This window comes from Myotis myotis, unplaced genomic scaffold (assembly GCF_014108235.1).
Source record: "Myotis myotis isolate mMyoMyo1 unplaced genomic scaffold, mMyoMyo1.p scaffold_m19_p_7, whole genome shotgun sequence".
NCBI classification, from domain to species: Eukaryota; Metazoa; Chordata; class Mammalia; order Chiroptera; family Vespertilionidae; genus Myotis; species Myotis myotis.
The window spans coordinates 7,181,573-7,207,693 of NW_023416379.1; the positions used below are offsets into that span (position 1 = coordinate 7,181,573).

At 40.7% G+C, this 26,121-nt stretch overlaps 1 protein-coding gene across 1 annotated transcript in view; it reads left to right on the forward strand.

The window, feature by feature from the left end:
- IPCEF1 (interaction protein for cytohesin exchange factors 1) overlaps positions 1 to 26,121 on the forward strand; it is a 144,221-nt gene that overhangs the window by 65,551 nt on the left and 52,549 nt on the right. The window contains exons 3-5 of the mRNA XM_036316679.1: positions 42 to 94; positions 12,600 to 12,639; positions 13,261 to 13,430. Of these exons, the coding sequence (XP_036172572.1) occupies positions 71 to 94; positions 12,600 to 12,639; positions 13,261 to 13,430 (234 nt within the window). The 5' untranslated portion in view covers positions 42 to 70. The remainder of the gene's footprint in view (positions 1 to 41; positions 95 to 12,599; positions 12,640 to 13,260; positions 13,431 to 26,121) is intronic.

Here is a 26,121-nt window from a genome sequence, read left to right on the forward strand (position 1 = left end):
ATTTCAACCCCCATTTATCTGAAATCTCTCTTCTCTTCTAGCTTTTGTTTCTGCCAATTTGGAATCATACATGGCTTCAGATGGCAATCTTCTCGTAAGTACCCTTTGGAACGCCCTGGGTTTTAGATATTAGTCATTAGTTTGGTGAATGAATAAAAATCTAGACAAATGGATTTTAAGGATGGCTAGGTAGTTATTATCCTCCACATCATTAGCCACAATGTATTTGAATGATCCTTTGTTTGGTTTCAAGGTTTTCTTATGATCACCAAGCATTTGGTTAAAACTCCTACCTATTTCCGACACATAATCAGGATTTTAATGTACTGTACATGATTGTTTCTGGTTTAAGTTAACTATGGTACCAGGGCAACCTCTATGGGAACAAATTCTGTTAATTATTACACTGAAATTGTAGGTTTCTTTAAAAATAAGTTCAAAGCCATAAATTTACCTAAATTAGGTAAGTCAACTGAGCAAGTGTATTCTTTCTAATAGATGAAAAAATGTAGGCAGGGAAAATCGAGATGTTGGTATAAGCAGCACAGTGTTTCTCATAGAAGGGGATTCAGGGTGGTGTGGGGTTGTATGTGTGCAACTTCTAGCAAATCTATGGCCTCATGAGCGATCCGTAGGTTCGAGGTTTTGGAGCAGAGCCAAAAACAGAATCAGAAGTAGGGTGTTGAGAGAAGGCAGGATAGACTTCCTGCCAAATAGGGAACATGGACAATGGTTTCCCGCTGCAAATTGGAGAGTGGATGTCAAGGAAGGTTGTGGTAATAGTGATGGGGAAATTGAATCAGACAGCTCCTGGAAGGAACACCTTACTGAAAAGCAGGGCAGAAGATAAACGATCTGCTTACTTTAACAATTTCATATGCCAGAAATAGAGAAGGAAACTTTAATTCTGATGCTAATTTTAAATGAAGTAAAATAGCTTGCTAGTGATAAAAAATGGTGGAAACTTTGGGAGAAACAGGACTGCCAAAAACTAAAAGATGAAAACATGAATTATAGTTAGTTCTGTACCCTAGGAAATGAACCATCCAAAACTTGCAGAAAAGGAAGTATGATCCATGGGATACAAACGGGTGGGTGTTGTTTGATAATAGAAATGTGAATAATCTCAGTGAAGATAGAAAAGAACAGCTAAGAGGATAAATGTGGACGCAATGGGAGGCTTTTGCTAAAATTAGATATACAAACATATGCACAGGATGTTAAAGGAGGCTCCTACGGTCAAGGGCAAAAGCAAATAGATATCACATATCTGTAAAAATACAGCCAGGAAGACTGAAGTTCAGAGTGCCCAAAGTTTATAAAAATGTTTAAAAAGAAAAAATCTATAGCCCATGGACACAGATGATAGGTGGGGAAGGCCTGGGGTGGGGGATGGGGCAGGCTAGAAGAGGTCAATGGGGGAATAAAGGGGACATATATAATACTTTAAATAATAAAGATATTTTTAAAAAGAAAAAATCCATATGATTATAAGCCCATGTGTATGTATTATATGGGAAAATATGAAAAGGGAGAGTTAGGACTGTTGGATCCTTGAGAAAGGTAATGTAGTGTTGCATGCTTACATTGCTTCTCCTTTTCCATTGCTCCTTCTCTTTGAAGAAGAAATAGAAATTCAGACAAGAGAACACCTAAGCACTTCAAATTAATGAATTCATTCACTCAATTATCCATTGAGACATTCTTTTCATGTTCACTGATGACCTCTCCTGACTATCAGGTTTCAGCCACTGTACTAGGTAGGAGGGGAGATTGAATTGTGACTTAAAACAAGTTGAAATATCTACATCTTAAAAAAAAAAAGCATAATGCTGGGTATGGGAACAAAGACTGCAGATGTGATTACCTAAGGACTAACGTATCATCCATATTATTCTCAATCTAGAGCTGTTACCACGGTAATATGTAACCTGCTGGGCACCAGTGGATTCTGTTTTTATTGGTGGGAACTCTGGCTATTTCTGGGTCATTCTCATTTCATGAGCCAACCTCTACTCCTAGATTCAATCAGCTCGGCTCTCCCGTGTGCATATTTACCTGTTATTTTGGTCTTCCCGCCGATGTGTCTGGGCGGTACTGCTTAACGTCTCTCTTAAGCATTTCTCCCAGCTGCTTTTCAGTGATTACTCTACTTTATCTTTCCATTCAGAAAATTAGTTCCATTTTCTGCTGTCATTTGTTTCCTAAATAAAACGTAGCACAGGAGACCTATGTTTATGCTAGGCCGTTTCGGTAGGCTTGACACATTTGACCTAATCACATCTTGGATTTCACTTCATTTCCACTAAACTAACATTTATTGGGCTATATGTGTAGAGTGTTGCTTGGTGCTGGGGTATGAAGATGAGGAGCTTATCACTGGTGGGGGAAGGGCAATACTTTTAAGGCAATTTTGTTGATTTTGACCTGAGAGTTATCATGGAGGTTGGCATGGTAAATGGTGTTAATAAAATTGCTCAAGACACTAGATGTGAAGCATTTGAAATTTTATTATGAGTGTGGTAGAATACCAGTGTTCTTTCTTTGTTAAGCTGAGTTTGCTATTTGATAGTATTCTTTTCTGTCCTCTAAAGGGAACCAGCAGAATTTTCAAAGCTAAAACTTGACATAAAATCAAAGATATTAACTCACCAAGTTCTGTTGGTTTTACCTCTTAAATATTTCTCCACCTTCATAGACACAAACCTGTCCTCCCCTCTGCCTATTGGTTTCTTTGCCTCTACACCTGCCCCCCTCCAATTCCCTTGCCATACAACAGCCAGAGTGAATTTCCCTAACTGCAAACCTGATCATGCCACTCACCTGCAGACATCTGTTCCATGGCTTTTGGGTAAACTTTATACTTTCGAACGTAACTTACAAGGACCCTGCATGATGCAACTTTGCTACTCTGAACCCGGTTATTCCCCCCCCCCCCCCCCCCCCCACACACACACTCTGTGGTTGATGTCTACTGGGTCATACCTGCATGCTATCTTAGACCCACTATGCACAGGTCTTTATCTTTCAGACCTTTGTTTTTATCAACTCATGGGGTGCCTTTCCTGGCTCCCCAGTTCTGGGTAAATGCTACAATGAGCTACATCCTAGCCCTTCTGTGCAGACCTTATTATCCCTGTCTGCTTCTGTCTTCTGTGTTGATTTGGGAGCTTGCTTGGCGTTGAATCTCTAACCCTTGACACAGTAATTTGGCAGTAATTGCTAATTTTGGTAGTTGAATAAACAAAACCATAATTTACCAAATTGTGGCCTGCAAAAAGAATGAACTGAATCACCGTTAGAACCATCATAGCTTGTTGGGAAAACTTCAACATGATCAGATTTGGTGCAGTCTCTAAACATCTCTAAAAATCCATTCGTGCAGCTCCTGATATTTCTAAGGCTTCCTGTACATCACACTATGGTGATAGCAAAGGATTATACCCTAATTCAGTATTGCTAGTTTTCTTTTATGATTCATTACTCATGTAGATAAACAAAGAGACAAACAAATAAAGGGAAATAAATAACAACCAGCATATATGAACCTTCAAAGCTTCATTAAGAAAGTTCTCTGGTCTCTGGTTTTAGCAACAGTATCTCAGCTAAGAAAGGCAAACAGCCTTAGTTAAAGATGACAGGCTCCAAGGGGCTGTGGCACATTATCTCCTTTACTGTTGTACATAATTCTTTCCCCTCAAGCGCCTGCGATTTCTCACTTTCACGATGGCTCTCGTGGGGAAGAAATGTCAGAATGATCTTACATCAAAACTTTATGACAGTGTTTGCTCAAGAATTCTTTTCAATAAAATTCCTTCATTAAATATCGCCTGAAAAGAAAATGTCAAGTGAAAACGTTTTCCTGAAACAAAAGGCTCTGCGTGTCAATCGTGGTGACTTTGCTGGGTTTCCACGCTCAGTGGGGCCATCTCTCTGACTGCCAATGGACTTGTACCTCTAGCCCTGTGGTTGGGTTACCTGCTGGTGCCTGGCCTGTCACCTCTGGCATGATCAGTCTAACAGCAAACTGGTACTTGTCGTGTTTGCCTCACAAGAAAGCCCTGCATCATTGCTCACAGAACATTGCTCATTGCCCGGCCTTTATGTGTCCCGTGGGCTGTGAACAGGCCAGGTAGGATTCCAGCCACCATGGGCACCCGCTCTGCCCCTTGCTCCATCTCCATGCCTGTGGCGTGTGTCTCTGATGTGATGACATTCAGAGATGAAGTGAGGAATATATATTTTCACTTCTTTTAATCAACTAAAAGCAGCTGAAATTGTGGCAGCCTGTTTTTTTAGGCGACAGCAACAAAAGTCCGTGCGGAACCGGCTGAGCCAGTGCTGCTGTGACAAGCCGGCCACACGGCGCACAGTCAGGAGGCCAGTTAGCATGTGTGCTGTTAAATATGAAGCAGGACTTCAAGTGAGACGTGCATGGCAGCCGCCTGGGTAGGGGCTTGGTAGCTATCCCTGCAAAGGCTCCTGTCCCTCCTCCCAGTCCCCTTCTCCAGCCCATGCATTTCTATTTTTGGGTTCCAGATTCTTAGTAGTTGGAGGATATGGTTAAAACAGGATGCTGGAGAAAGCTGCTGTGGTTTTTGAGGAAATTGTATTTTAGATCGAAGTAGAGATTTGTTCAGTACCAGTCCATTTCACCTTCAAGGAAATACCAAGGTTCGACTCTCCAGGTGGGTTCAAAGTTAGTGTCAGTCAACCCCAGGAGTTTTTATCCAGAATGTGCCGCTTTGGGGGTGAGAAAGCTGTTGGACCAACTTTTATGTTGCTTAACTCCACTGACATTATCTATGAGTGAAGGCATGTCTCAGCTCTGAATAATCAAGCAGTAGATGGCTTTTCAGATATTTGTTAAATCTCCACCCATGCAGGCACCACTATTAAGGCATCACATAAAGTAAAAATGGACGTGAGACACAGTTAATCCTTTGGGAAATATTCACTGAGTGACCCCATGTGCCAGGCATTGGGTTAGGTGCTAGATTTGGAAGTAATGACAAGTTCCAGACCATCAATTCTCTCTTGAAGTCTGGATCAGTCATTGAATATAAACCGTTATCGTCATTAAACTACAGAGTTGAAAAGAGATTTGATAAACTTTAAGACGCAACAGGATTGAGTAAATGTGTGAGACAGGGGAAAGGGACTATCTGAGATCATACACAGGTTCTGGGTTGGACCATTGGGTGGATAATGTTACTACTATGTATGTGCCACACAGATATAAAAACAAATAAATTATAATATCCATTTCAGAGACATCAGCAAAGCACTGTGGGGGTACAGACATCAGAAGCAGAGTCACACAGGGTCACACAATAGGGCTAGGAGTCCAACTGGCTTGAGGCCCTTCTTGGCTCTGCTGCTAGTTATGTGTGATTGGAGGGGAAGTTACTTAACCACACCAAGATGGAGTTCCTCATCTGTGAAAAGGAAGATAAAAATGGTACCTACTATGAAAATCGTTGGGAGATAATATGCCAATTATTATAATAAACTACATTGAATGATCATAAGATTAATATGAGCTAATTGTCTTCTAAAGTCCAAGAAAGCTTCCTGGTGGAGGTGGCATCTGACCTGGGTCTAACAGGATGACTAATCATGAACCAGATGCAAAATAGGGAAATAGGGGAAAGGAATAAAATATTCGAAAGTATGAAGTTACTAAAGTGCCTGACATTTCTGCAGAATAGAAAAAGGTTTAAGGTACCAGGAAAGGAAATGAACAGATATCTTGGAGGCATAGTGAGGCTGCTATGGGCAGGGATTATGATTGCAAGATGGAACCTTATAAATGAAATGACTGGCTTCCATTCAGTAATGGTCCTGTGAGTTCACATTTTCACACTTCACTCTGTTGCGAACATAGAACACTGATAGGCAAAAGGAGACAGGAGACCAAAAAAGCACAATTAGGCTCAACAATGTGGTAATCATTGCTGTGAATAAGAAATGAATCGAGCTTGACCGAGGCTATGGGTCTGATGAATGCCTCCACTGGGGGCAGGAAGTAGTTTGCCTCCTGCCCAAGGCAAGGGGGTAAAAAATGCTCCACTCATGGGAGGAGAGCTACTTCTTGATGACAATGGTAGGCGGGGCCTCCCCCACTTGTGAAAGGGCTAAAGATGAAAACAGTTATCAAACCATGGCTTAGGGCAGTGATGCCGAACCTATGACATGTGTGTCAGAGGTGACACGCGAACTCATTTTTTTGGTTGATTTTTCTTTGTTAAATGGCATTTAAATATATAAAATAAATATCAAAAATATGTCTTTGTTTTACTATGGTTGCAAATATCAAAAAATTTCTATATGTGACACGGCACCAGAGTTAAGTTAGGGTTTTTCAAAATGCTGACACACCGAGCTCAAAAGGTTCGCCATCACTGGCTTAGAGTAACACCTCAGGGCCTAGGGAGAGAGGCGATAGAGACAGTCTCAAAATCAGGACGTGAACCTAGACTCAGCTAGATCTAGGACTGGGTATGCAAGATTCTCCATGATAGCCTCAGGACACCATTGTAGGACAGGTAACACACCAAGTGGAAGTAAATTCCAAACTGGTATAGAGGGAGCCAGGGAAAGGGAGAGAGGAATGGGGGGGTGGGGAAGGGGGGGTTGAGAGAGAGAATTCACAATTTTGCAACTGTAAATTCTAAAACTTTTACAAAATGTTAAGACAGAATAAACAATTAAAAATTTGAGCTGAAACCGGTTTGGCTCAGTGGATAGAGCGTCGGCTTGCGGACTGAAAGGTCCCAGGTTCGATTCTGGTCAAGGGCATGTACCTGGGTTGCGGGCACATCCCCAGTGGGAGATGTGCAGGAGGCAGCTGATCGATGTTTCTCTTTCATTGATGTTTCTAACTCTCTATCTCTCTCCCTTCCTCTCTGTAAAAAATATCAATAAAATATATTTTAAAAAAAATTTGAAGATAACTTTATTTAATGTGAAATCAGTTTTTTAAAGCCTGAATGTTAAGATTGTTGACAGAGAGTCTTCCAAACTATGTTTATTTCTTTAATTCCCACTCATTCCCAACCCACTGGAATTGGTCTCCTAGCCCAACTGAACAATGAAGCTATTTTTGCCAAGATCTCTAATGAACTTTTTCTTTCTCTTTTATTCTGGCAGCATTTGATGGTTTGGACTCACCTTTCTCTTGAGTCTCTCCCTGGCTCCCATGATAATCCCTCTCTGGATTTTCTTGGTTTTTTAGTGGCTGTTCTTGCTCAGTCTCCTTGAAGTCACCTCTTCTACTGCTTTTGTGCAATGTATTGATCTGCCTTTGGATTCCCACTTCTGTCCTTTGTTCTTCTACACATCGAAATTCAAGACTTCTGCTCTCTGTATACTGATGATTCCCAATATTATATCTTTCTTCCAGATTTTCTCCAAATTCCTTGACCCTTAAATACTATACATACTATTTCCACTTGTGTGCTGCATGTGTACACCAAACTCAATATGCTTACTACTAAACAAATATATATATATACTTAAAACTACGCTCTCTATAGTGCTGTCATTTATTCAAATGTTTGAGCTAGAAACTCCAAAATTTTCCCTGACACTTTTGCTCTCCCTCACTGTCCATGTTATAACTTCCTCCTCCCCCTCCCCCCCCTCCTCCTCCTCCTCACCTTCCTCTCCCTGTGCGCACTCCCTTCTTTTGCTCCTCTCCTCCAGATCTTTCTCTCTTATCTCCTTCTTCTCCCCAGTCCTCCTTTCTTTATTTCTTCTATTTCTCTTCTATGTAGAAAGTGCCATTGCACTCAGCTTCCCCTTGAACTCTGGCCTTGCTTCCCTGTCCTACTCCTTTATACCATACCAACAACACAAGCAAACATCTTATCAAACTACTACTTTTGTAAGTTTTATTCTCAAAATAAATATTTGCATTTTGCCATTGGCTTTTGTGACTTTGGGCAAAATACTAAAACTCTATTTGTTTCAATTTCCTTTCCTATAAAGTGGGAATGAGAAATAGCAACTAAGCCACAAATAGGAGAATTCAGTCCCAGCATTTATGAAAAGAGTGAGATCAGTGCCTACCATGTGGCAAAAATTATATGTGTATAAGCTTTATGTATATTTCTTAGCTGTCAGTGTTTTCTATTACTATTATGATTAGACTGTCTATTATCTCTCTCCATTTTCCACTAATAGAGATTTTATAAAATATTAATCTATTAGGTAATATTTAAAGTAGGTAGTCTTCTGAAAAAATTAAGCAAGTTTTTCATGTATTTTCACAGGAAAAATTTTAATAATTAAAAGCTTTAAACTTCCCTTTAAGAACTCAGTTTAATTTTCTAGGACGGAGTAAAGATGTTTGTGGGGAAAGTGTTGGGGAGAAATATCCCTAACAGCTGTATCAATTGGTGTTGGCCTGGCCCTAAAATATATAGGAAATTCTGTGACTTGGTTAAAGTATTGATAGTTTAAAATTGACAGCAATTGAGGCTTTACACCATGGAAATTAGGTCAATGTTACAAATCAGGGCCCATTTAGCAGCATATCACTGTATAATTTTGCTAAATACCAAGATCATTATGAAGTTTGATGTAATCATGAACTGTTTTACTGTTAATTTTAATATAGCATGAGGGTAAATTGTGCCTGCAAGATTTAACAATCTATCTATATCAGGGGTCCTCAAACTACGGCCCGCAGGCCACATGCAAATACAAATATTGTATTTGTTCCCGTTTTGTTTTTTTACTTCAAAATAAGATATGTGCAGTGTGCATAGGAATTTGTTCATAGTTTTTTTTTAAACTATAGTCCGGCCCTCCAACAGTCTGAGAGACAGTGAACTGGCCCCCTGTTTAAAAAGTTTGAGGACCCCTGATCTATATAATAGAGGAATATGCAAATTAGCGGGGATGCCATAACATCACAACCAAACAGCAGGGACCTGAGGCTGCATGGCGCCTGGCCAAGACAAGGGACCTCAGGCCACACCCCTGCCCTGTGAGGCTTGACAGGGGACCTCAGGCCACCCCCCTTGCCCCGTGGGACATGATGGGAGACCTCAGGCCGCACCCCCCACCCCGTCACCAGGCTGGGAGACCTCAGGCCATGCCCTCTGCCCCACGGGGCTTGACAGGGGACCTCAGGCTGTGCCCCCCTGCCCAGCAGGGCTTGACGGGGACCTCAGGTCGCACCCCTCGCCTGATGGGGCTTGACGAGGGACCTCAGGCTACATACACCCCCTGCCCAGAGGGGCTTGATGGGGTTGAGGCCAGCTGGGTCTGGGTCTCACCCAATGGGGGTGGGGCTGGCCGGGTCTGTGTCTCCTGTGTTTTTGAAGCATGTGTGGGTGGTGGGCAGGGACTTGACTCTAGGTCCCACAGCATGCCCCAGACTCTGACAGGAGGGAGATTTTCATATACATTTTACTAATTTTTTTTTCCATCTCTGACACTTCTATTATAGAGAAAGGACAAATAGCAATATTAAAATATTTCCTCTAATTAATTCCCTTTTAATGTGCATGAATTTCATGCACCGGGCTACTAGTTACTATATATATTCGTAGTCAATGTAATAATTATCCTGGGTGTTAACATCATTCAACATCAAAAGAGGTCCCTTTTTATATTTTGTACTGGTTTCTTTGTATGCTTGTGTTTTTGAGTGATTGGTGACCAAATGCTGTTTTTAACCATCTTAAAAAGTAAAAGTATTCTTTTATAATCAAAAGAAAAAATGTATTTAAAAGAAAAATTTAACCCCAACTTTAGAAGCAAGTGAGGGCAAATTCATAATTTAGAGTAATTTTAAAATTTTACCCATAACATTCCAATGGGAAGAAAATAATATGATAAAAATATCTTACTAGGCTCTGGATTATTGTTGTGAGAAAGAGTTATAATTCCCCTGTTGAAAAACTATCTCATAACATGCTCAACCGGTGTTCGCCTTTTTTTTTTTTTTTTTTTCACTCAGTGAAAAAACCACATGTAAGATCTTTTTGAAACTGACTAGTTCGCCAGTTCCACTTCCTGTTGTGAGGAGTAAGATGTATCTTCAACTCACTAAAGTTCTCAAGGTTGTTTTCATTCTCTGATGTCAACCAACATAGGTTTCAAATTCATATATGTCAAGTGAAACTGAAACTCCCTGTAATTGGTTATTTCTATAGTATGCAGTCTGTTTCTCGTTGGGGAAATGGTTTCAACAGTTAATGCAGATTGTGAAGTGATTTACTTTAAGAGAAGTGCTCTTAAGGAGAGTTGACCCAGTGACTGAACTCCCCTTCCCCACTTTAAAACAGTCTAAATAAAGTCCTTTCTTGATGCTGGTGATCACCCTGTTGTAGGGATTGTCCTGCTTAGAGCTCTCACTTCTCATCCAGCCTAGGCACGGGAATCTAGTGCAGACCAAGGACTAGTCTTGGGCAAGACTGAGACAAAGACTACAGTTTGCTTTGGGGTTGTCTCTAGAACCAGCCTGAAGTCGTTCATAAGGGATGGGTGGAGGAGATTCACAGGTTCCCTTCACAGATCCTACAGCAATGCAATTTCACCTTGTCAGTCTGGGGCCAGACCCTCCAGGAACGTCTCTGTACAGCTGGCTCCTTTTCCCCTATTGCCTTGGTTCTTCGTTGGCCTTGAGTACTCCCCTAGCCTCTTCTGGACCCGCTGCTTTCAAATCACTCCCACTATCCAATTTACTCCCCTGCCCTTCGTCCTGGCTTTTGGATAAGTGTTAGCTCTCCAAATAATGTACATATTTGGGCTGAAATATTTTGTGGATAGCTACTATTGGTTTTACTGATCTCAGAGAACTGCATATAAAAAAAGCCATTTGAGGGAATGGTTGGGATTTTAGAGCAGGCTGCAGGAGTGGAAGATATTTTGTGAAGTGGAGATGAGACTAGGACCTTGATATGATAACATGCCTAAAGCTTAGTCATGTGCCTTGACTACAACATGTCCATTCTTGACTAAATTTAGGACAATTATTGCCTTTGTTATGTCCTTGTTTTTCCCCACAAAGATGATTAATTTCTTTGGGGATAAAATTTTATTCTAACACTTGTAAAATAAAAAGTCAGTTTGTGATTTTCCAGAAAATATAATTTAAGCACTTTGACTTCATCATTGTTGCTGAAAGAAATACAAGTTTTACTTATCCTAAAAAGTTATTATGAAATTTCTGTTTATTAGACATGAAGTATTTGTTTATATCTATAATCATGTAATGTTATGTTATGTATAATCGTATAAAATAATGATTTTTAGTTTTCAGAATATTTTCACATACAGTCTTATTAAATATTATGAGACCTTAGGATTGGAATTATGAGTATCTTGATTTTACAAATGAGGAAGTGGGTTCTGAGTGGTAAATGAATTTTTTTCTGGGTAACAGCTGCTAATTATGACAGTCATGAATTGATTTCAGGCTAAAATAATCCCATCCTAATTCTACTATATTATATTCCCTCTTTATATATATAGTAGAACCATATACAAAAAATATTGGATCAATAGTTAGATATGTAGAATATTAGCCAGATGCATCTGGAATAATATAAGGTGGCCTAACAACTTTTAGAACTGCTTTTCAATTATGTACAATTTTTTTTTCAAATTCTTTACTTGTTAGCATAAAAATCTGTCATTTAAACCTGAGTAAATTCAGCTTAGATATTGTGGAGGAAAAAAAAGAAACTTCTTCAATCTAAAATGTCTTTCTTTCTACACACCCACACTCACCCACCCACCCACCCACACACACACACAAAGAGGGCCGTTTGTTGTTGTTGTTTTCTAGTTTTGCTGCTCGTCTGATTTTAACGAATGGTTTAAAATGTATAATGAAAAATGTGTATTTCAGATTTGTGTCTTATGCCTGATTTGAGTATTTGCAGAGCTATTATAAAGTAGGAGTCAATATTGATTTTTTAGAATGTGAGAATTACTCATGGGGACTTAAGACAAATAAGCAATTTAAATTTGCCTGTAGATAAAACTTTCCTGATAAGGAGGCTTGATGGCTACTTAGATCTCACCAAAGAGACTGGCATTCCTTTTTCTGGGATATTTAATTCCTGTGGTTTAGCTGTAACCCTACGTGGTAGCTGGACCGTGAATTTTTTGGTCCGATGCAAGCCTGTAGTATTGTGAGACTGCAATGATTATCTTCCAGGTTTATTTAAATAATTGTTATTTAGAAATTGCAGGGAAAGAAGCAGGATAGATACATACATTTTTTTTTCTCTCACAAAGAACTAAAAGGGAAATATAGACATATTTTTAAGAACTTCAGTGAGCAGTGTCCTGTCATAACTAAAGTGGTAGTGAGAAGGCTGCCTGTGGGTGGAAACAGGAAACATTAGTGATAAACGTTGTGCTACGTGTGTTTTTTTTCAGGTTCAGCTTAATGTCTATTGATTCTAATTAGCACATTTTGTGCCTCAGCTATAGCTCCCCTCAGCTCTGCTTGGAGAGGTTTTTTTTAGCTTCATCCTGCTCACAAACACTGCCACCTCCTCCCTCCTTCTCTCTTTACAAATGTTACAACACAATCTGAAATTTCCTCTTGTCTTCCCTTCCTGCATTTTCAGCAGGTTCCCTTGCGTCAGAAGCCGGGAAAGAAAACTCAAGGTAATGAGATCGCTTTTGTTTGTTCATCCCCTTTTTGCACGTGTGTGTTTCTTTTTCTCTTGGGTGCCTTCCTTGGGGTCAGCTTTTTGTCTCTTACTGTTAATGTCAGGAGGTGCCCGGCAGATTAATGTTGGGTTATTTTGGGGTCGATTTTAAGAAATGCCGGCATGCTGTTCATTTGGCTTAATCTCTTGTGGGGTGTCAGTAGGGCTTTGAAAGGCTGGCACGGGGTCAGAGAGTGGCTGTGTGTTTGGTGGGCATTAACCCTTTTCTGTCAGTTGCGTAACTACTGCTGTTCCTGCTGACAGGAGCTCTGTCTGTGCCGCGATGTGCCCGGCAGCCTCAGGATTTTAATTTTTCCACTTGTTCTTGTTGAATAATAGTCTTAGACTAACACTTGCATGCTAGTCTCACTGTTTCTTTGGTCATGTCTTGGTACCTTCTAAGCACTAAGTGAATGTTTAAAAATAAAAGACATCAAAGAGACTTTTTTTTGCACTTACTCTGCATAAATCTTGGTTAAAAAATAATCCAACTCCCAGGAGGTAAAAAATGAAGTTTCCTTTCTCTGTCGTATACACTGGGGTAATATGTGACCATCTTTTCATGTAACTGTTGCAGGGTTTTTCACAATGAGCCGGAGGAGGATATCGTGTAAAGACCTGGGGCACGCGGACTGCCAAGGGTGGCTCTACAAGAAAAAGGAGAAAGGAACTTTCCTGAGCAACAAATGGAAGAAATTCTGGGTGGTACTGAAGGCATCCTCCCTCTATTGGTACAGCAATCAGTTGGTGAGTCCACTCTCCCGCCCATCCCCAGCCTCTCTCACCAAGGGTGCACTGAAGATCCTTGTTGAGCAGATGATCCCATTGAGAAAGTTAATTTTTTATTTCTGAGACTTGGAACAGAGGAAATAAACAAGTTCTAGAAACCATTTCTGGTCTAGTACATATGTAGGTCATTCTGTGTTTTACGGAAGAGAAAGCCACGCTGCTTGACTGCCTTATCTTTGGTTGGAGAAGGCCATGCAAATGGATGTCCTAATAAAGGAGACTTTCCGTGTCTATTAATGTTACTATTCTATGCGAGATTCCAGTCATCTCAGGATTCACGTGGACAGCATTGGATATGGGAAATATACATTGTTAAAGTTTCTACAAGAAAAGGGACGCAGCTTTAAGACCTATTAGGGGTGTCAGTCCACAGACACTATTTTCGTTTCTCCTCCTTTACTATCTTTTCCTCTGACCTTCTTTATTAGATGGGCTGGTTTTGGAATCGCTAATAGTCGGTGACTATGGTGTCTTGTTCTTCAGCATGTTTAGTGAGGGTGTTAAATTATGCTTGGACAATCTTGATAAGAGAGTTGTCTAATCTATCATTTCGAGGCAGTAGGCTTTTATTAAAGGTTTTCTTCACAGGCTAGTTTTCTGTTTGGAAAGGGCTAGGAATAAAGTTATTGTTAGAAGGTGTGCTGATCTTTCCTGGCTTGAGACATTTTGAAATCGATGATGTTGTTGAAAATTGAATGAGTAGAGATTTTTTACATGGGAACTCTCTCCATTAACCTCAGAGTAGCCAATGGCTAATCTCAGCAGAGATTGAGTTTGTTTTGGGAGTAAAGTGAAGATCAGCAATGGATATCCTTTGATCAACTAAGGAAAAGTTAGGAATTACTCTTAAGCCAGGAAAATTATTTTTATACTAGAGGCCCGGTGCACGAAATTCGTGCATGGGTCCCTAGGCCTGGCTGGCAATGAGGGCCGATCTGTGGGGCAACCGGCAGGGCGATTGGGGGGCCCCCGTTGGCACCCACCTTGGCTGGCCTGGGGCCTGCGGCTGGGGGCAGCTCTTGTGTTGAGCGTCTGCCCCCTGGTGGTCAGTGTGCGTCATAGCGACCGGTCATTCTGCTGTTCCACCATTCGGTTGATTGTATATTAAGCTTTTATTACATAGGATGACAGCATTCTTTTAAAGTGACTTGTATGTGCCATGGTGCAAACAACAGAGTATTAGAGCATGCAATTTTATAAATGTAAAATAAGTTCTGTGTATAGTTTGTGGGGAAAATTTTTAGTTGATAAATTCACATTCACTGATCACTAATTCACAGACACCCATTCTGTAAAGAATAGGTTAAACTGGACCCAAATCCAATTCTAATGATGTGGAATAAGCATTCTTCCCTGTGTTTCTCTCTGTACCCTCTTCGACACTCCTGTGCAAAACATGCTGTACAATTCTTCAAGTTCTATAAAAATACTAGAGGCCCAGTGCACAAAAATGTGTGCACTGGAGGGGGGGTCCCTCAGCCCGGTCTGTGCCCTCTCGCAGTCTGGTACCCCTCAGGGGATGTCCACCTGTTGGCTTAGGCCTGCTCCCCGGGGGATTGGGCCTAAGCTGGCAGTCAGACATCCCTCTGGTAGCCCAGGAGCCCTCAGGGGATGTCCACTTGCCAGCAGGGAGCAAGCCTAAGCTGCAGTCGGACATCCTTAGCGCTGCTGAGGAGGCGGGAGAGGCTCCCACCACCACCGCTGTGCTGGCAGCCATCAGCCTGGCTTGTGGCTGAGCAGAGCTCCCCCTGTGGGAGCGCACTGACCACCAGGGGGCAGCTCCTGCATTTAGTGTCTGCCCCCTGGTGGTCAGTGTGTGTCATAGTGACCAATCATTCCCAGTTGTTCTGCTGTTAGAGTCAATTTGCATATTACCCTTTTATTATATAGGATATTTCCTCAAGCCTTTTGTGAGTTTTAACAACTTGGTCAAAGATTTGGGAGGTTCACAAAGAGTCACCTTGATAAGAATGCAATCTTCCACCATCTCCTTTTCTCTCTTCTCTTTTGCCCTCCTGGATTCATTTGTCTTTTTGTCCAGCATGGAATGGTTTTACCCAAATTAAGGCAACCTGGAGCTGGGGTCTCACCTGCTATCCTAAGGGATTTTTCCTAAACAAATACTGTTTTCTTCTTAAGAAGAGTTAATGTTAACGTAAACTTCAACCTCTTGTTTCATCTTATTTTAGGCTCTTGCTTTTAGGTAGTTGTGGCAAGTGAGAGTCTGTATCTTTTATAAAATGAGAGGACTTACTGATTTACATTTTAATAGCTCCCAAGGAATTTCCAGAGGTTGTTGGAAGGATTGGGTGCTGATGGAGAATAGCGCATCTGTGGGAAATAACAAACCTCAGATAGAAACGTGGCATTCATTTTCTCATCCGATCAAATTATTCAGCAGAGATGTCCCGGGTGCTGTCCTTGTCTTTATAGAATTTAAAGGAGCCCCTGCTGAACAGCACACAGTTACGGATTTGTGTTATTTGGCTTCATCAGCTCACTGGGATTAAGCAATGAATTACTATTTTGGGCATTAGGAATCTCCTGCCTCCACAGGGAGCAGCAATGTTGACTGAGGCCAGATTAGAAAGAGGAGGCGGAGACAGCATCAGACACACTCAAGCACCCCGGGCCTCACTTGCAGGTGCATACAGAGTGATATTCAGGTAGCAAATCCTGTACCTAAGTAGAGTTAGATCAGCAACATTGAATGGAGAATAAATGTGTTGTTACCTGGCAACAGAGTTATCCTATTAAACTAGTGGTAGGTGATGGAAGGACCCTTCCAACTCCTTAATTCTGTGACTGTGTCATGAGGAATATCCTTAGCCCAGGATGGTTGCCGTATGCAAATCTGACTGCATGTAGGTGACATGATTAGACACCTTGTTTCCTCCTTCCATAGGGTTCTGAGAGAAAAACTCTAGAAATGAAATTTAGGGTAATTCTCCTGAGAAAGTACCAGTGACCTCATGGGACCCCTTTGTTGTCTCTACTGCTCCCTGACAGTGCCTGGGGAGACTACCGCCTCCTCCCCTCTCTTAGCATTTTTTGTTACTGCCGTCACCCAGGAATTGACTCCTGGCGTACCTTCTTTTTTCACAATGCTTTGTGGCTTCGAACAGTACTAGCTAGATTTCCTTGAGAAAAATCAAGTCCAGACACTCATCTGCCATTCTTCTCACCTCATATTATGTGCTTAAATGCGATACAGCACACAAGAATTGTATGCCAAGTCTTACAAAAGCAGATTCAAGTTTAATAGCCATAAAAATTCATGCTGTTTAAAATCCTGGGTTTAAAATCCACACAATTGTTTTTCCTTACCCCTAGGATAAAGTACAAATTCATTTACTGGCTTGTGAGAGTTTCCTGACCCATATCTCTCCTACTTCTCCACCCTCCCCACCCAAGCTTCAACTGTAGAACGTTTAGCGGTGAGCCGGGGCCAGTAAATGGGGCTCAAACATTCAGTGCAGGGATGTGGATTGGATCCAGGAGGGAGTAGGGAGCCACTGCATATTCTCGAATCAGAAGATGATCTAATGAAATTGGATTGTGGAAATATGAACCTAGCACTCACTCATGGGAGGTATTGGAGAATAGAATAAAGGACCTTTCCGCAGGCCAGTGGGAGAGGGTGACAAAATGCAGGCATTGAGCCATGAACTCCTGGACAAGAGTGGAAACTGAAAATTTGGGACATACTACATGAAAGGCCAGATGTTGAGAACTGGAATATAGGGACTACACAGGGCAAAATGATGTTTCAGCAGCTGTCAGTGAGCAGTTCGCTTAAAACCTGAACACAGGAATGATGGGGGACCAGGAAGAAAAATTCTCTTACTTCCCTCATTATAATTTCAGGTATGTGGAGACAATCTTTGAAATGGACATTTGCCTTCATCTATAGGTTGTCTATGATGCTATCACTGTGTCCTGATATTTATTTTCCTTAGTAGTTCCCAGAATGTATTTCTAAAATCATGGTGTCCCATCATAGTTTTATGATCAGGCCAGTCTGTAGCTGGGGCAGGCAGTTTTTAATAACTCCTACTTGCTAAATTCATAGAATGTGGGAGCAATTGCTTATGTTGCCAATTTGTTTTCCTTTATATTTTTCCCAAACTTTTCACAATCAATTGTAAAACACCAAGACTGCGCAATCCCTCATGTCTTGGCTTGTTCTCAGGAGGCAATGATGTGCTGGCTGCTTTGGATGATGGCACTAGAGCGAATGACGTGGGCTTGGCTGTATCCCAGGCCCATCCTCCCGGTGCACGCCAGTGACTGAACTGCCCACACAGGGGATGCAGCACTGGCCTGCTGTCTCTGGTGGGCGATGTATAGTGGGCGATGCCACTGCTTCTGTCTGACTTTATCTTTCCTCGGTGGAATCCATCGTGTCTTGTTTCTTGAACATTTAAATTAATTTAAAATTGTTTAAAAATATTGTATAATAATATGTGTTCATTTAGAAAAGCTGGAATATATACCTAAGCAAAATGAAAAAGATAGGGAAGCAAACAGACAGAAATTAACAAGTGAATTAAGAGAATTTATTTGTTTAGGTTAATCACGATTCTACCACTTTGGTGTAATCACTGTAAACATTTTGTGATATTTCCAAACTTTTTTTATTTTCCAAAAATAAAATGATACTATGCATAATGTTGAAACTTGATTTTCTCCCTACGCAATACGTATGTATCCAAACATCATTTCTAACTGCTGTGTTACATATAGATTTATTATAGTTTATCAATCCACAGAATCTAAAATCAGAAATACCTTTATTCTAAAATATTTTAAAAAAATATTTTTTCTTAATTTCAGAAAGAGAGATAGAAACATCAATGATGAGAGAGAATCATTGATTGGCTGCCTCCTGCATGCCCCACACTGAGAATCGAGCCCACAACCTGGGTATGTGCCGTAACTGGGAATCGAACCTCTTTGTTCATAGGTCAACACTCAACCACTGAGCCACACCAGTTGGGCCTAACATCTTTTAAAATAGCTAACAGCAGGTAGAATACAGAAGCATACATATACTAACTTAAATATAAAGCAATACACATTTAACTTACCTATCAACATGTGTTTGTATAACTATTAATATATGTGTATAAATGTTAATATGTGTATACATATATTGAAATGTGTGTGAACACATATGTGTACATATGTGTGTATTGATAACTTAGTCACTCTTTTAAGCTAGCAGGAAGGAAGGTGGATTTTGTCAGCATGGTATAAAGGAGAAATGTCACCTGGATTCTAGTTCTGCATTTTCTTATGCGGCTGTATACCCTTTGGTCAGTGTTGTGACTCTATGCATCCATTTTTTTACAAATACACTGTGGCAAGAACATTATCTCTGCAAAATTTAGAGCGACTTTGAAAAGATCACATGCTTCTTAAAACAACATAAAAAAATCAAAGGAATTGTATACAGAGAAAGGCAATTTTGGATATGCTTTAGGTAAAATGTGCTTACAACATATTGTGATTTTAGGAGGCAAAAGAATTGTGGTAAGGGTTTTCAGACACCAGAAATGGGTTCTTTTGGTAACAGTGGCTTCTCCTGTGCTCGAAATTCTAAAATTTGCCTCCTGCTCCTGAGTAAAGGGTGATTTTAAGGCATTAAACGGGGGAGTCAGCTAGACAGCCCTGGGGGATTCTTCAGCTCAGGGTTGCTAACCTGGAAGTAGAGTTCAGGTAACTCATGACGGAGTGATGAGGGCTGTGTGTACATTTCTCAAGCAATAGCATGAGAAGTGGCCCCTGGGATGAGCTGAACTTTGGGTTGGATTTGAGGGTTTTCCTGAGAAGTCATTACATGAGGATTTATCATCCCTCTGGAGCGCGTTCCTTTAAGGGGCAAAGGCCCAGCTGCTCCCACAGACCAGCTCACTGATAAACTCATCTGTCATCGTGCTGCCGTGGCTAGCCTCCCATGGAGCATACTTTAAGAACACGTCAAAAAGGAAGCTATGCAACAGAAATTCTTAAAAGTTGAGTACTTTTTAAAGGAGTCAGAATTTAAGGGAATCTATTTGAAACAATGTCTTCCAAAAAGACAGAAGGAAGAGTCTAAGGTATCCCTGGGTTCTGAATCAGGAGGACAGGCTCTACCCGGATGCTGCAGCCCCTTACACCTCAGGCAAACCGCCCACCTGTCTGGGCCTTCCTCCTCCTCCTCATCTGTTCAACAGAACTGTGGAGAAATAGCTATTACCCGGGGGAGCGAGGGGGGTGAAAGAGACGGTGCTCATCAGTAGCACATTAACCACTATTTTCATACTCTGAAGCTTATGCAACTTACTGTGGCAAATGGGTTTTCATCCTTTACTGGAAAATAATGACTTTTCGAGTAGCATCTTTAAAAATTGTTCTAATGCCTGGTCAGTGTAGCTCAGTGGTTGAGCGTCAACCAATGCACCGAGAGGTCACCAGGTCCATTCCCAGTCAGGGCACATGCACGGGTTGTGGGCTCATTCCCTAGTATGGGGCAGGCAGAAGCAACCGATCAATGATTCTCTCTCATCGCTGATGTTTCTGTCTCTTTCTCCCTCTCCCTTCCTCTCTGAAATTAATAAAAAATATATATATATTTTAAAAAGATTATGGTATACTGACTAACCGTGGTTTTAAAAGAACTAAACTTATTCTTTGTTTCTCCTAAAGTTTTAATATTGAAAGCAAATGCACAAGATTTTTACTTTTCTTAAGTGGAGTTCCTTTATTTACTCTTCCCCACTTCTGTTCTAATCATGAATGGTAGACGAACTTTATTAGATTAAAGAGATGTAATTTATTCGGTAATAGTGAGATTTAATCAATTTTCTCCTTATTCATTTAAAACTTACCTTCCTACTTAGTGCTTTCTTTTCCATTGTGATGTTTCCATCTTAATTTCTCTTGAAAATAGTATTTCAGAAGGAAGTGACTATCTTTGTCTGCCAGATTACCAGAAAGTTCAGTAGTACCTTAATTTCATTTAAAATATGACTCCCTAGGGAGAGAATGAGGAATGTAAGTAAGAATGGAGAGCGAGGAGAACTGGTTTACAAATAGAACAGAGTGCCAGTTGCTTCTAGCTACCACGAAATACCACCTCACATGCTAGTGAGGTGGTCAACCTTGGGTGATGGTTAGGAGGAAATAATGACGAGGGCTTAGGGTGCCAGGCAGTGGGGCTTTTGTGAATAGGAACCGTGAGTAGAGTCATTTTCTTGGAAAGGAATGGCATTTTGGTTCAGGTTTCTCAGAAGCATATCCTGAGAAGAGAATTTGGATGCCAGTAGTTTATTTGGGAAGTGATACCGGAAATACTTGGAGAGGGAATGGGGAAGTGCAAAAGGGTAGACAGTTAGCTAAGAAAGCTCACCTTAGCAAACAGATGACGACTGTGGGTAACTGAAGCTAAGCTTCATTCTGCTGGGGGACTCTCAAGCGCCTGTGAAATATATGCACCTCAGACGGGACCTGGGGTCGGTGCACACCAAGTCCCGTGGTCACTGCTGGAGGACTCATCCTGGGGGCAGTGCCCCCTCAGCACCTCAGCACAGGTAGAGAAGAGGGATGTGGCAGCCCGGGCAGCCCTCCCCCGGAGAGATGCAGGTGCTGTCCGTGGGAGTCCTGGCCAGTGGCCCTGGGTGCTTAGGTCAGGGGGATATGGTGCGTCCCCCAGCAGCACCTGCTACAAGGGATCTGCTTCCCTCGGAGCCCCTTTTTCTCTTGTCCTTGTCAGAGCCTCGGCATCCTCAGCGCCATCATAGTTACCACCATCGACATTTTCAGTCCATTTTTATAATTAATGCCAGGATCTGTGGGGTCTGGAGGAAATTGGGCTTTTCTGTTTATTTGCCAAAAACATTTACTAAATGTTTTCTAGGTAGAATTTCTAGGCATTTGTCAGAATAAATTATCTTTTGGTCAAAATCCCATCATAGTCATAGGGTAATGTTAGATAAAACCAAATGCAAGAATCCATACTAATAAAAGGGTAATATGCTAATTAGGGCAGACGTCCTTCCAGACAAAGCTGCAGCAGCTGCGAGGGCTGAGGCTCAGGCAGCCGTGGGCAGCTGCTAAGGGCAAAGGCGCAGCTACAAAGGGCCCAGACTCAGGCCGGCAGTGGCAGCATCAGCGGGGTAATGGGGTGGCACCTTCCCCTGACCCACCAGCTTGCTTCCTGCAGAGGCAACTTAGGTTTTTAGGCCAAAGGCTGAGGCAGAGGCGGTTAGGGGCGATCAGGCCGGCAGGGGAGCAAGGTAGGGGCGATCAGGCCAGCAGGGGGGCAAAGTAGGAGCGATCAGGGCTGCAGACAGAGGCAGTTAGCCTAAACCGGCACTTGGACATCCCCCGAGGGGTCCCAGATTGGAGAGGGTGCAAGCTGGGCTGAGGGACCCCCTGCCCCCACGCACGAATTTTGTGCGTTGGGCCTCTAGTAGTTTAATAAAAAACATACCCTAAATAATGTATGAAGGCTATGGTGAGCTTACTAGCATGTTTGTTCTCCAAAGAAGTTAAAATATTTCTTTCAGTGGCGAGTCTGATGCAAAGAGGACAGGGAAGGCTGACACACACAAGCAGCTGTTCAGAGGACTCGGCTGACAATGGACAGAGTGAAAAACCTATGTTATTTCAACTTTGTCTTCTGGGGTGTTCCTTCTCTTTTGCTTTCTTTTTATTCCTTTGCCTAATTCTTTTCAGATAATGAAATCATGAAACCTTAGTTTTTTTATAGTTTTAACAATGTAACAGTATTATATACATCTATGTGAAATCGAGTTCACCTTGAGATGCTGGATCTACCTGCTTTCTCACTGTGTGCTCTGCCTAAGATCACACAGTAGGTGGCTTACATTGAGACACTTGATACCAAATCCAAGGTCCTTTCTTTGTGCCATCCATTCACTGCAAATTCTCTTCCATATTAGCTCCTTGTTGTGACTAAAGACGTTTTTCAATCTCACGCTTAGGATTATTTAACTGAGTTCTGGGTTCTGGTCTGAGGTGCCTGTCACTTCAATAATACCACATAACTTGCCCGTTGTATAATGCCCATTAGTTGTCTAAGTTAGAAACCGATCAATTTCGTAAATTCTAGCACTTGGATGTTGATTAATTTTCTTCTCAAGTTTAAGATCGTGTTACCTCAATGGACTATGCTGAGCTCTCAATAAATGTTATCTGTTATTAGATGTTAGTCAAGATTATTATAGTTCTTAAAGGGACTTCAGGCATTCTTACTACCAGGTCTGCTTCTGATACCTAGAAGAAAACAAAACAAAACAAAACAAAACAAAACAAAACAAAACAAAACATCCTTTTTTAAAATTTTTCAGTGCCCAGTGCTAATAGGCTCAACCCTCTGCCTGGTTGCCCAGCAATATGTGCAGAGTGGAGGTTGCTTTGGTGTGTAATCTGCCTACTTCCTTTTCAAAAGGAAGAGGGCACATCCGACAGAACAAAGCAGTGTCATCGTGGACTGTCGCCTATGGAGGGGAGGAAGGGACATTTAGATTAAATGCAATTTGGGGGGAAGGGAGAGAAGGAAAAACTGCTAAAACTATATACAAAATAATAGCAATGTCACTTTAAAAGTCTTAGATTATATCCCACTATGTATAGTCAAAATTCTGTGCTCTGTGGGCCCTTGGAGTCATTATTTGTGGGGTTACGTCACCAGGCTTGTATTCAGTTAGGTTCATTGGTTTCTATTCGTTTTTTAATTTTAGGAATTGCTTCTTTTTTTGGTTTGTTTTATTAATATATATCATTTACCCCAATTCCACAGTCAACACTATATTACAAATTACAGCCAGATATGTCTTGCTTTCCTTCCTATTCCTCTACCCTCTTCCTTCCTCCTTTTTTTGTTTTTGTTTTATTTTTCCATTCATTCTTTTTGTAGATATAAGCAAGTAAGTATACTGAGGCATACCCGATTTCTCTTTTCTTACACAAAATTAGCATACTGTATCTGTGGCATACTGTATCTTTTTCTTTTGCCATTTCCTGGAGATTGCCCTATGAGCATATGCCATTTTCTTATCATTATTTTTGGCGTGTGGATGCCACAGTTTATTTAACACCCCTCCCCCCAAAAAGATAGGCACTTGGATTCTTTACAGTCTTTTTTTTTTGCAAAAATGGTGCAATGCACATGTCATTGCACATCATTATATTAGGACAGATCCTAGGAGTGGGGTCCTGGGTCAGTGGGTCCATGCAGTCTTGCTTGTTACTGCCCAGTTTCCTTCCATTGCATTGCTTCTGCATGACCACCAGCCGTGTCTGAGACTGTTTCTCTGTAGAACTAGAACCTTCACTATTGGCTTTATGTTTTCTTCCATCTCAGTTGATTTTAGGCCTGTGTTTTAGAGGCTATAATTCAAATTTCTCTAGCAGTCACAAGTCTGTGTGTGCCATGAGAATTTAGTGACAACTGTCCTAAGGTGACATGAGAATGGGCAGCTTTGCTTAGAGTTCAGACTTTGCGTGTTTCCAAGGAGCTGGGAACACTGAGCAAACCACGCACCCATTTGGAGAACAGGAGTGTGCAGCTTCTCCGGGTTCTGAGAGTCACTGGGTCACCTCACTTACATTTTATTTCAACTAATCCCAACAATGTTAAATTCATATTTACACATACACACAAAAGCATATTACAAAAAAATCTATATTTTGTTTTCAAAATGATTTTTCCCTCAAAGTGAAGATTTTATTTAAAGACCTGTAATTTGTTTAGTGACAGGTTTTGAGGGGGGAATGCTGCAATGAAAGTCCATGTAGATTCTAAGATGCCTCTTGATTTCAGAGTTAGTACAGTGTAAAAAAATATCAGGTTTCTTTGAATCAAGGTAATATGGTTTCACTGAGAATAGAAAGATAATGATACCTTTTATTTTTAACCATGAAATACATAATATTTTTTTTCTATTAGACTTCATCTGTTGCTGGTTTGGTCTTCTCTGACTTAGCCTTTGAAAAATACACATCACTCTTATTTATCTAGGTCTGCCCTTCTACCTTTCTGACTTATGCAGGTACTTAAGTCATTTTGTCTATTTTGCCACATAATGTGAAAAAGCCAGACTTTTTGATGGCAATGAACGCTCAATTTGTATTTAAATATTAAAATTTGATGTCCTATTTAAATCAATTTTAAAAATATGTCTGAAGGGTGGTGAATTTAAAATAAAATATTTTTGTTTCTAAAATTCCTGTAGTCCAAAATTGAAGCTATAGTTAGGCTTACACCATAGACTGTAAGAAATATTAAACCAGTTATGTGTCTAATGTTTGAACCAATCATATTGAGTCATAAGCAGGATCATCAGAGACCTCCTATTTTACCTTCTTTCAAGTCTTACTGACAGCCCAATGGGAAGGATTTCATTGATAGCTTTTTATTCTCCAAACTTTTCCTGCATCTCATGTTTTGAAAAACAGCTTTATTGAAATATATTTTATATACCATAAAATTCATTCTTTTTAAATTTACAATTCAATAATTTTTGGTAAATTTACCAAGTGATGCCACCATCTTAATAAATCAATTATAAATCATTTTTATTATAGCAATAAAATTCTTCATGCCCATTTGCATTTAATCTTCATTCTCACCCCCAACTCCAAGTAATCACATTCTACCTTTGGTCTCCTTACATTTGCCTTTTTTTCTACACTTCATGTAATGGAATTATACAGATTTCTTGTATCTAACTTTCACTTAGCTTAGCATAATGTTTGCAAGGTTCATTTATGCTTTTAGCATGTGCTCATAGTTCACTAAACAATATTTCATTGTAAGAATATACCATACTATTTATTTACCAGTTGATGGATATTTAAATTGTTTTTAGTTTGTGTCTATTATGAACAATGCTGCTACAATATTTGCATGCAAATCTTTGTGTGGGTGTATGCTTTCATTTCTCTTGGGTAGATACCTACAAGTGGAATTGCTGGTTCGTATGGCAATTATATGTTTATATATTTTAGAAACCGTTAAACTGTTTTTCCAAAGTGGCTTCTGCATCTCATTTCAGCACTTTATTGTCAGAGGAAAAAAACAGTTTCTTATCATTCATTCATTTATAAAACTCATTTTTTATTTCACAGGCGTTGAACACTTGCCTTGTCCTAAGTATTAATGATATAATATAAATGACAGGAGTACTTCCTTCAAAGTACTCACAGTCTATTGGGGAAACAGGCACATAACCAGATAAGCAAACACAGTAAGAAGTATGTAAGTGAAGTCCGCCCTTGGTGCTGGGTGCTGAGGGGAGGCACCTATTCCAGGCTGAGGGAATGGGGAAGAGTTTTAAAGAAGGTCACACCTAAGTTGATTCCTGGAGATGATTCTAGGGGAGTGATGTAGGAAGGGCATTAGGAGCCTCGGAGCAGAGGCAATCTGCTCTTAAAGAACCCCTTTACCTTGACCAACTTTACTTTTTTTCCATAGCAGTTATTGCCTATAACACGCTACATAATTTATGTGCTTATATGTTGAGCTATTGTCTCTTTCGCCTTGAGAATAAAGATCTGTTTTGCTCACTGATCAACTTGAAATATCTCACACAGCGCCTAACACAAAGAAGCTACTCAGATACTACTCAGATAGATATGT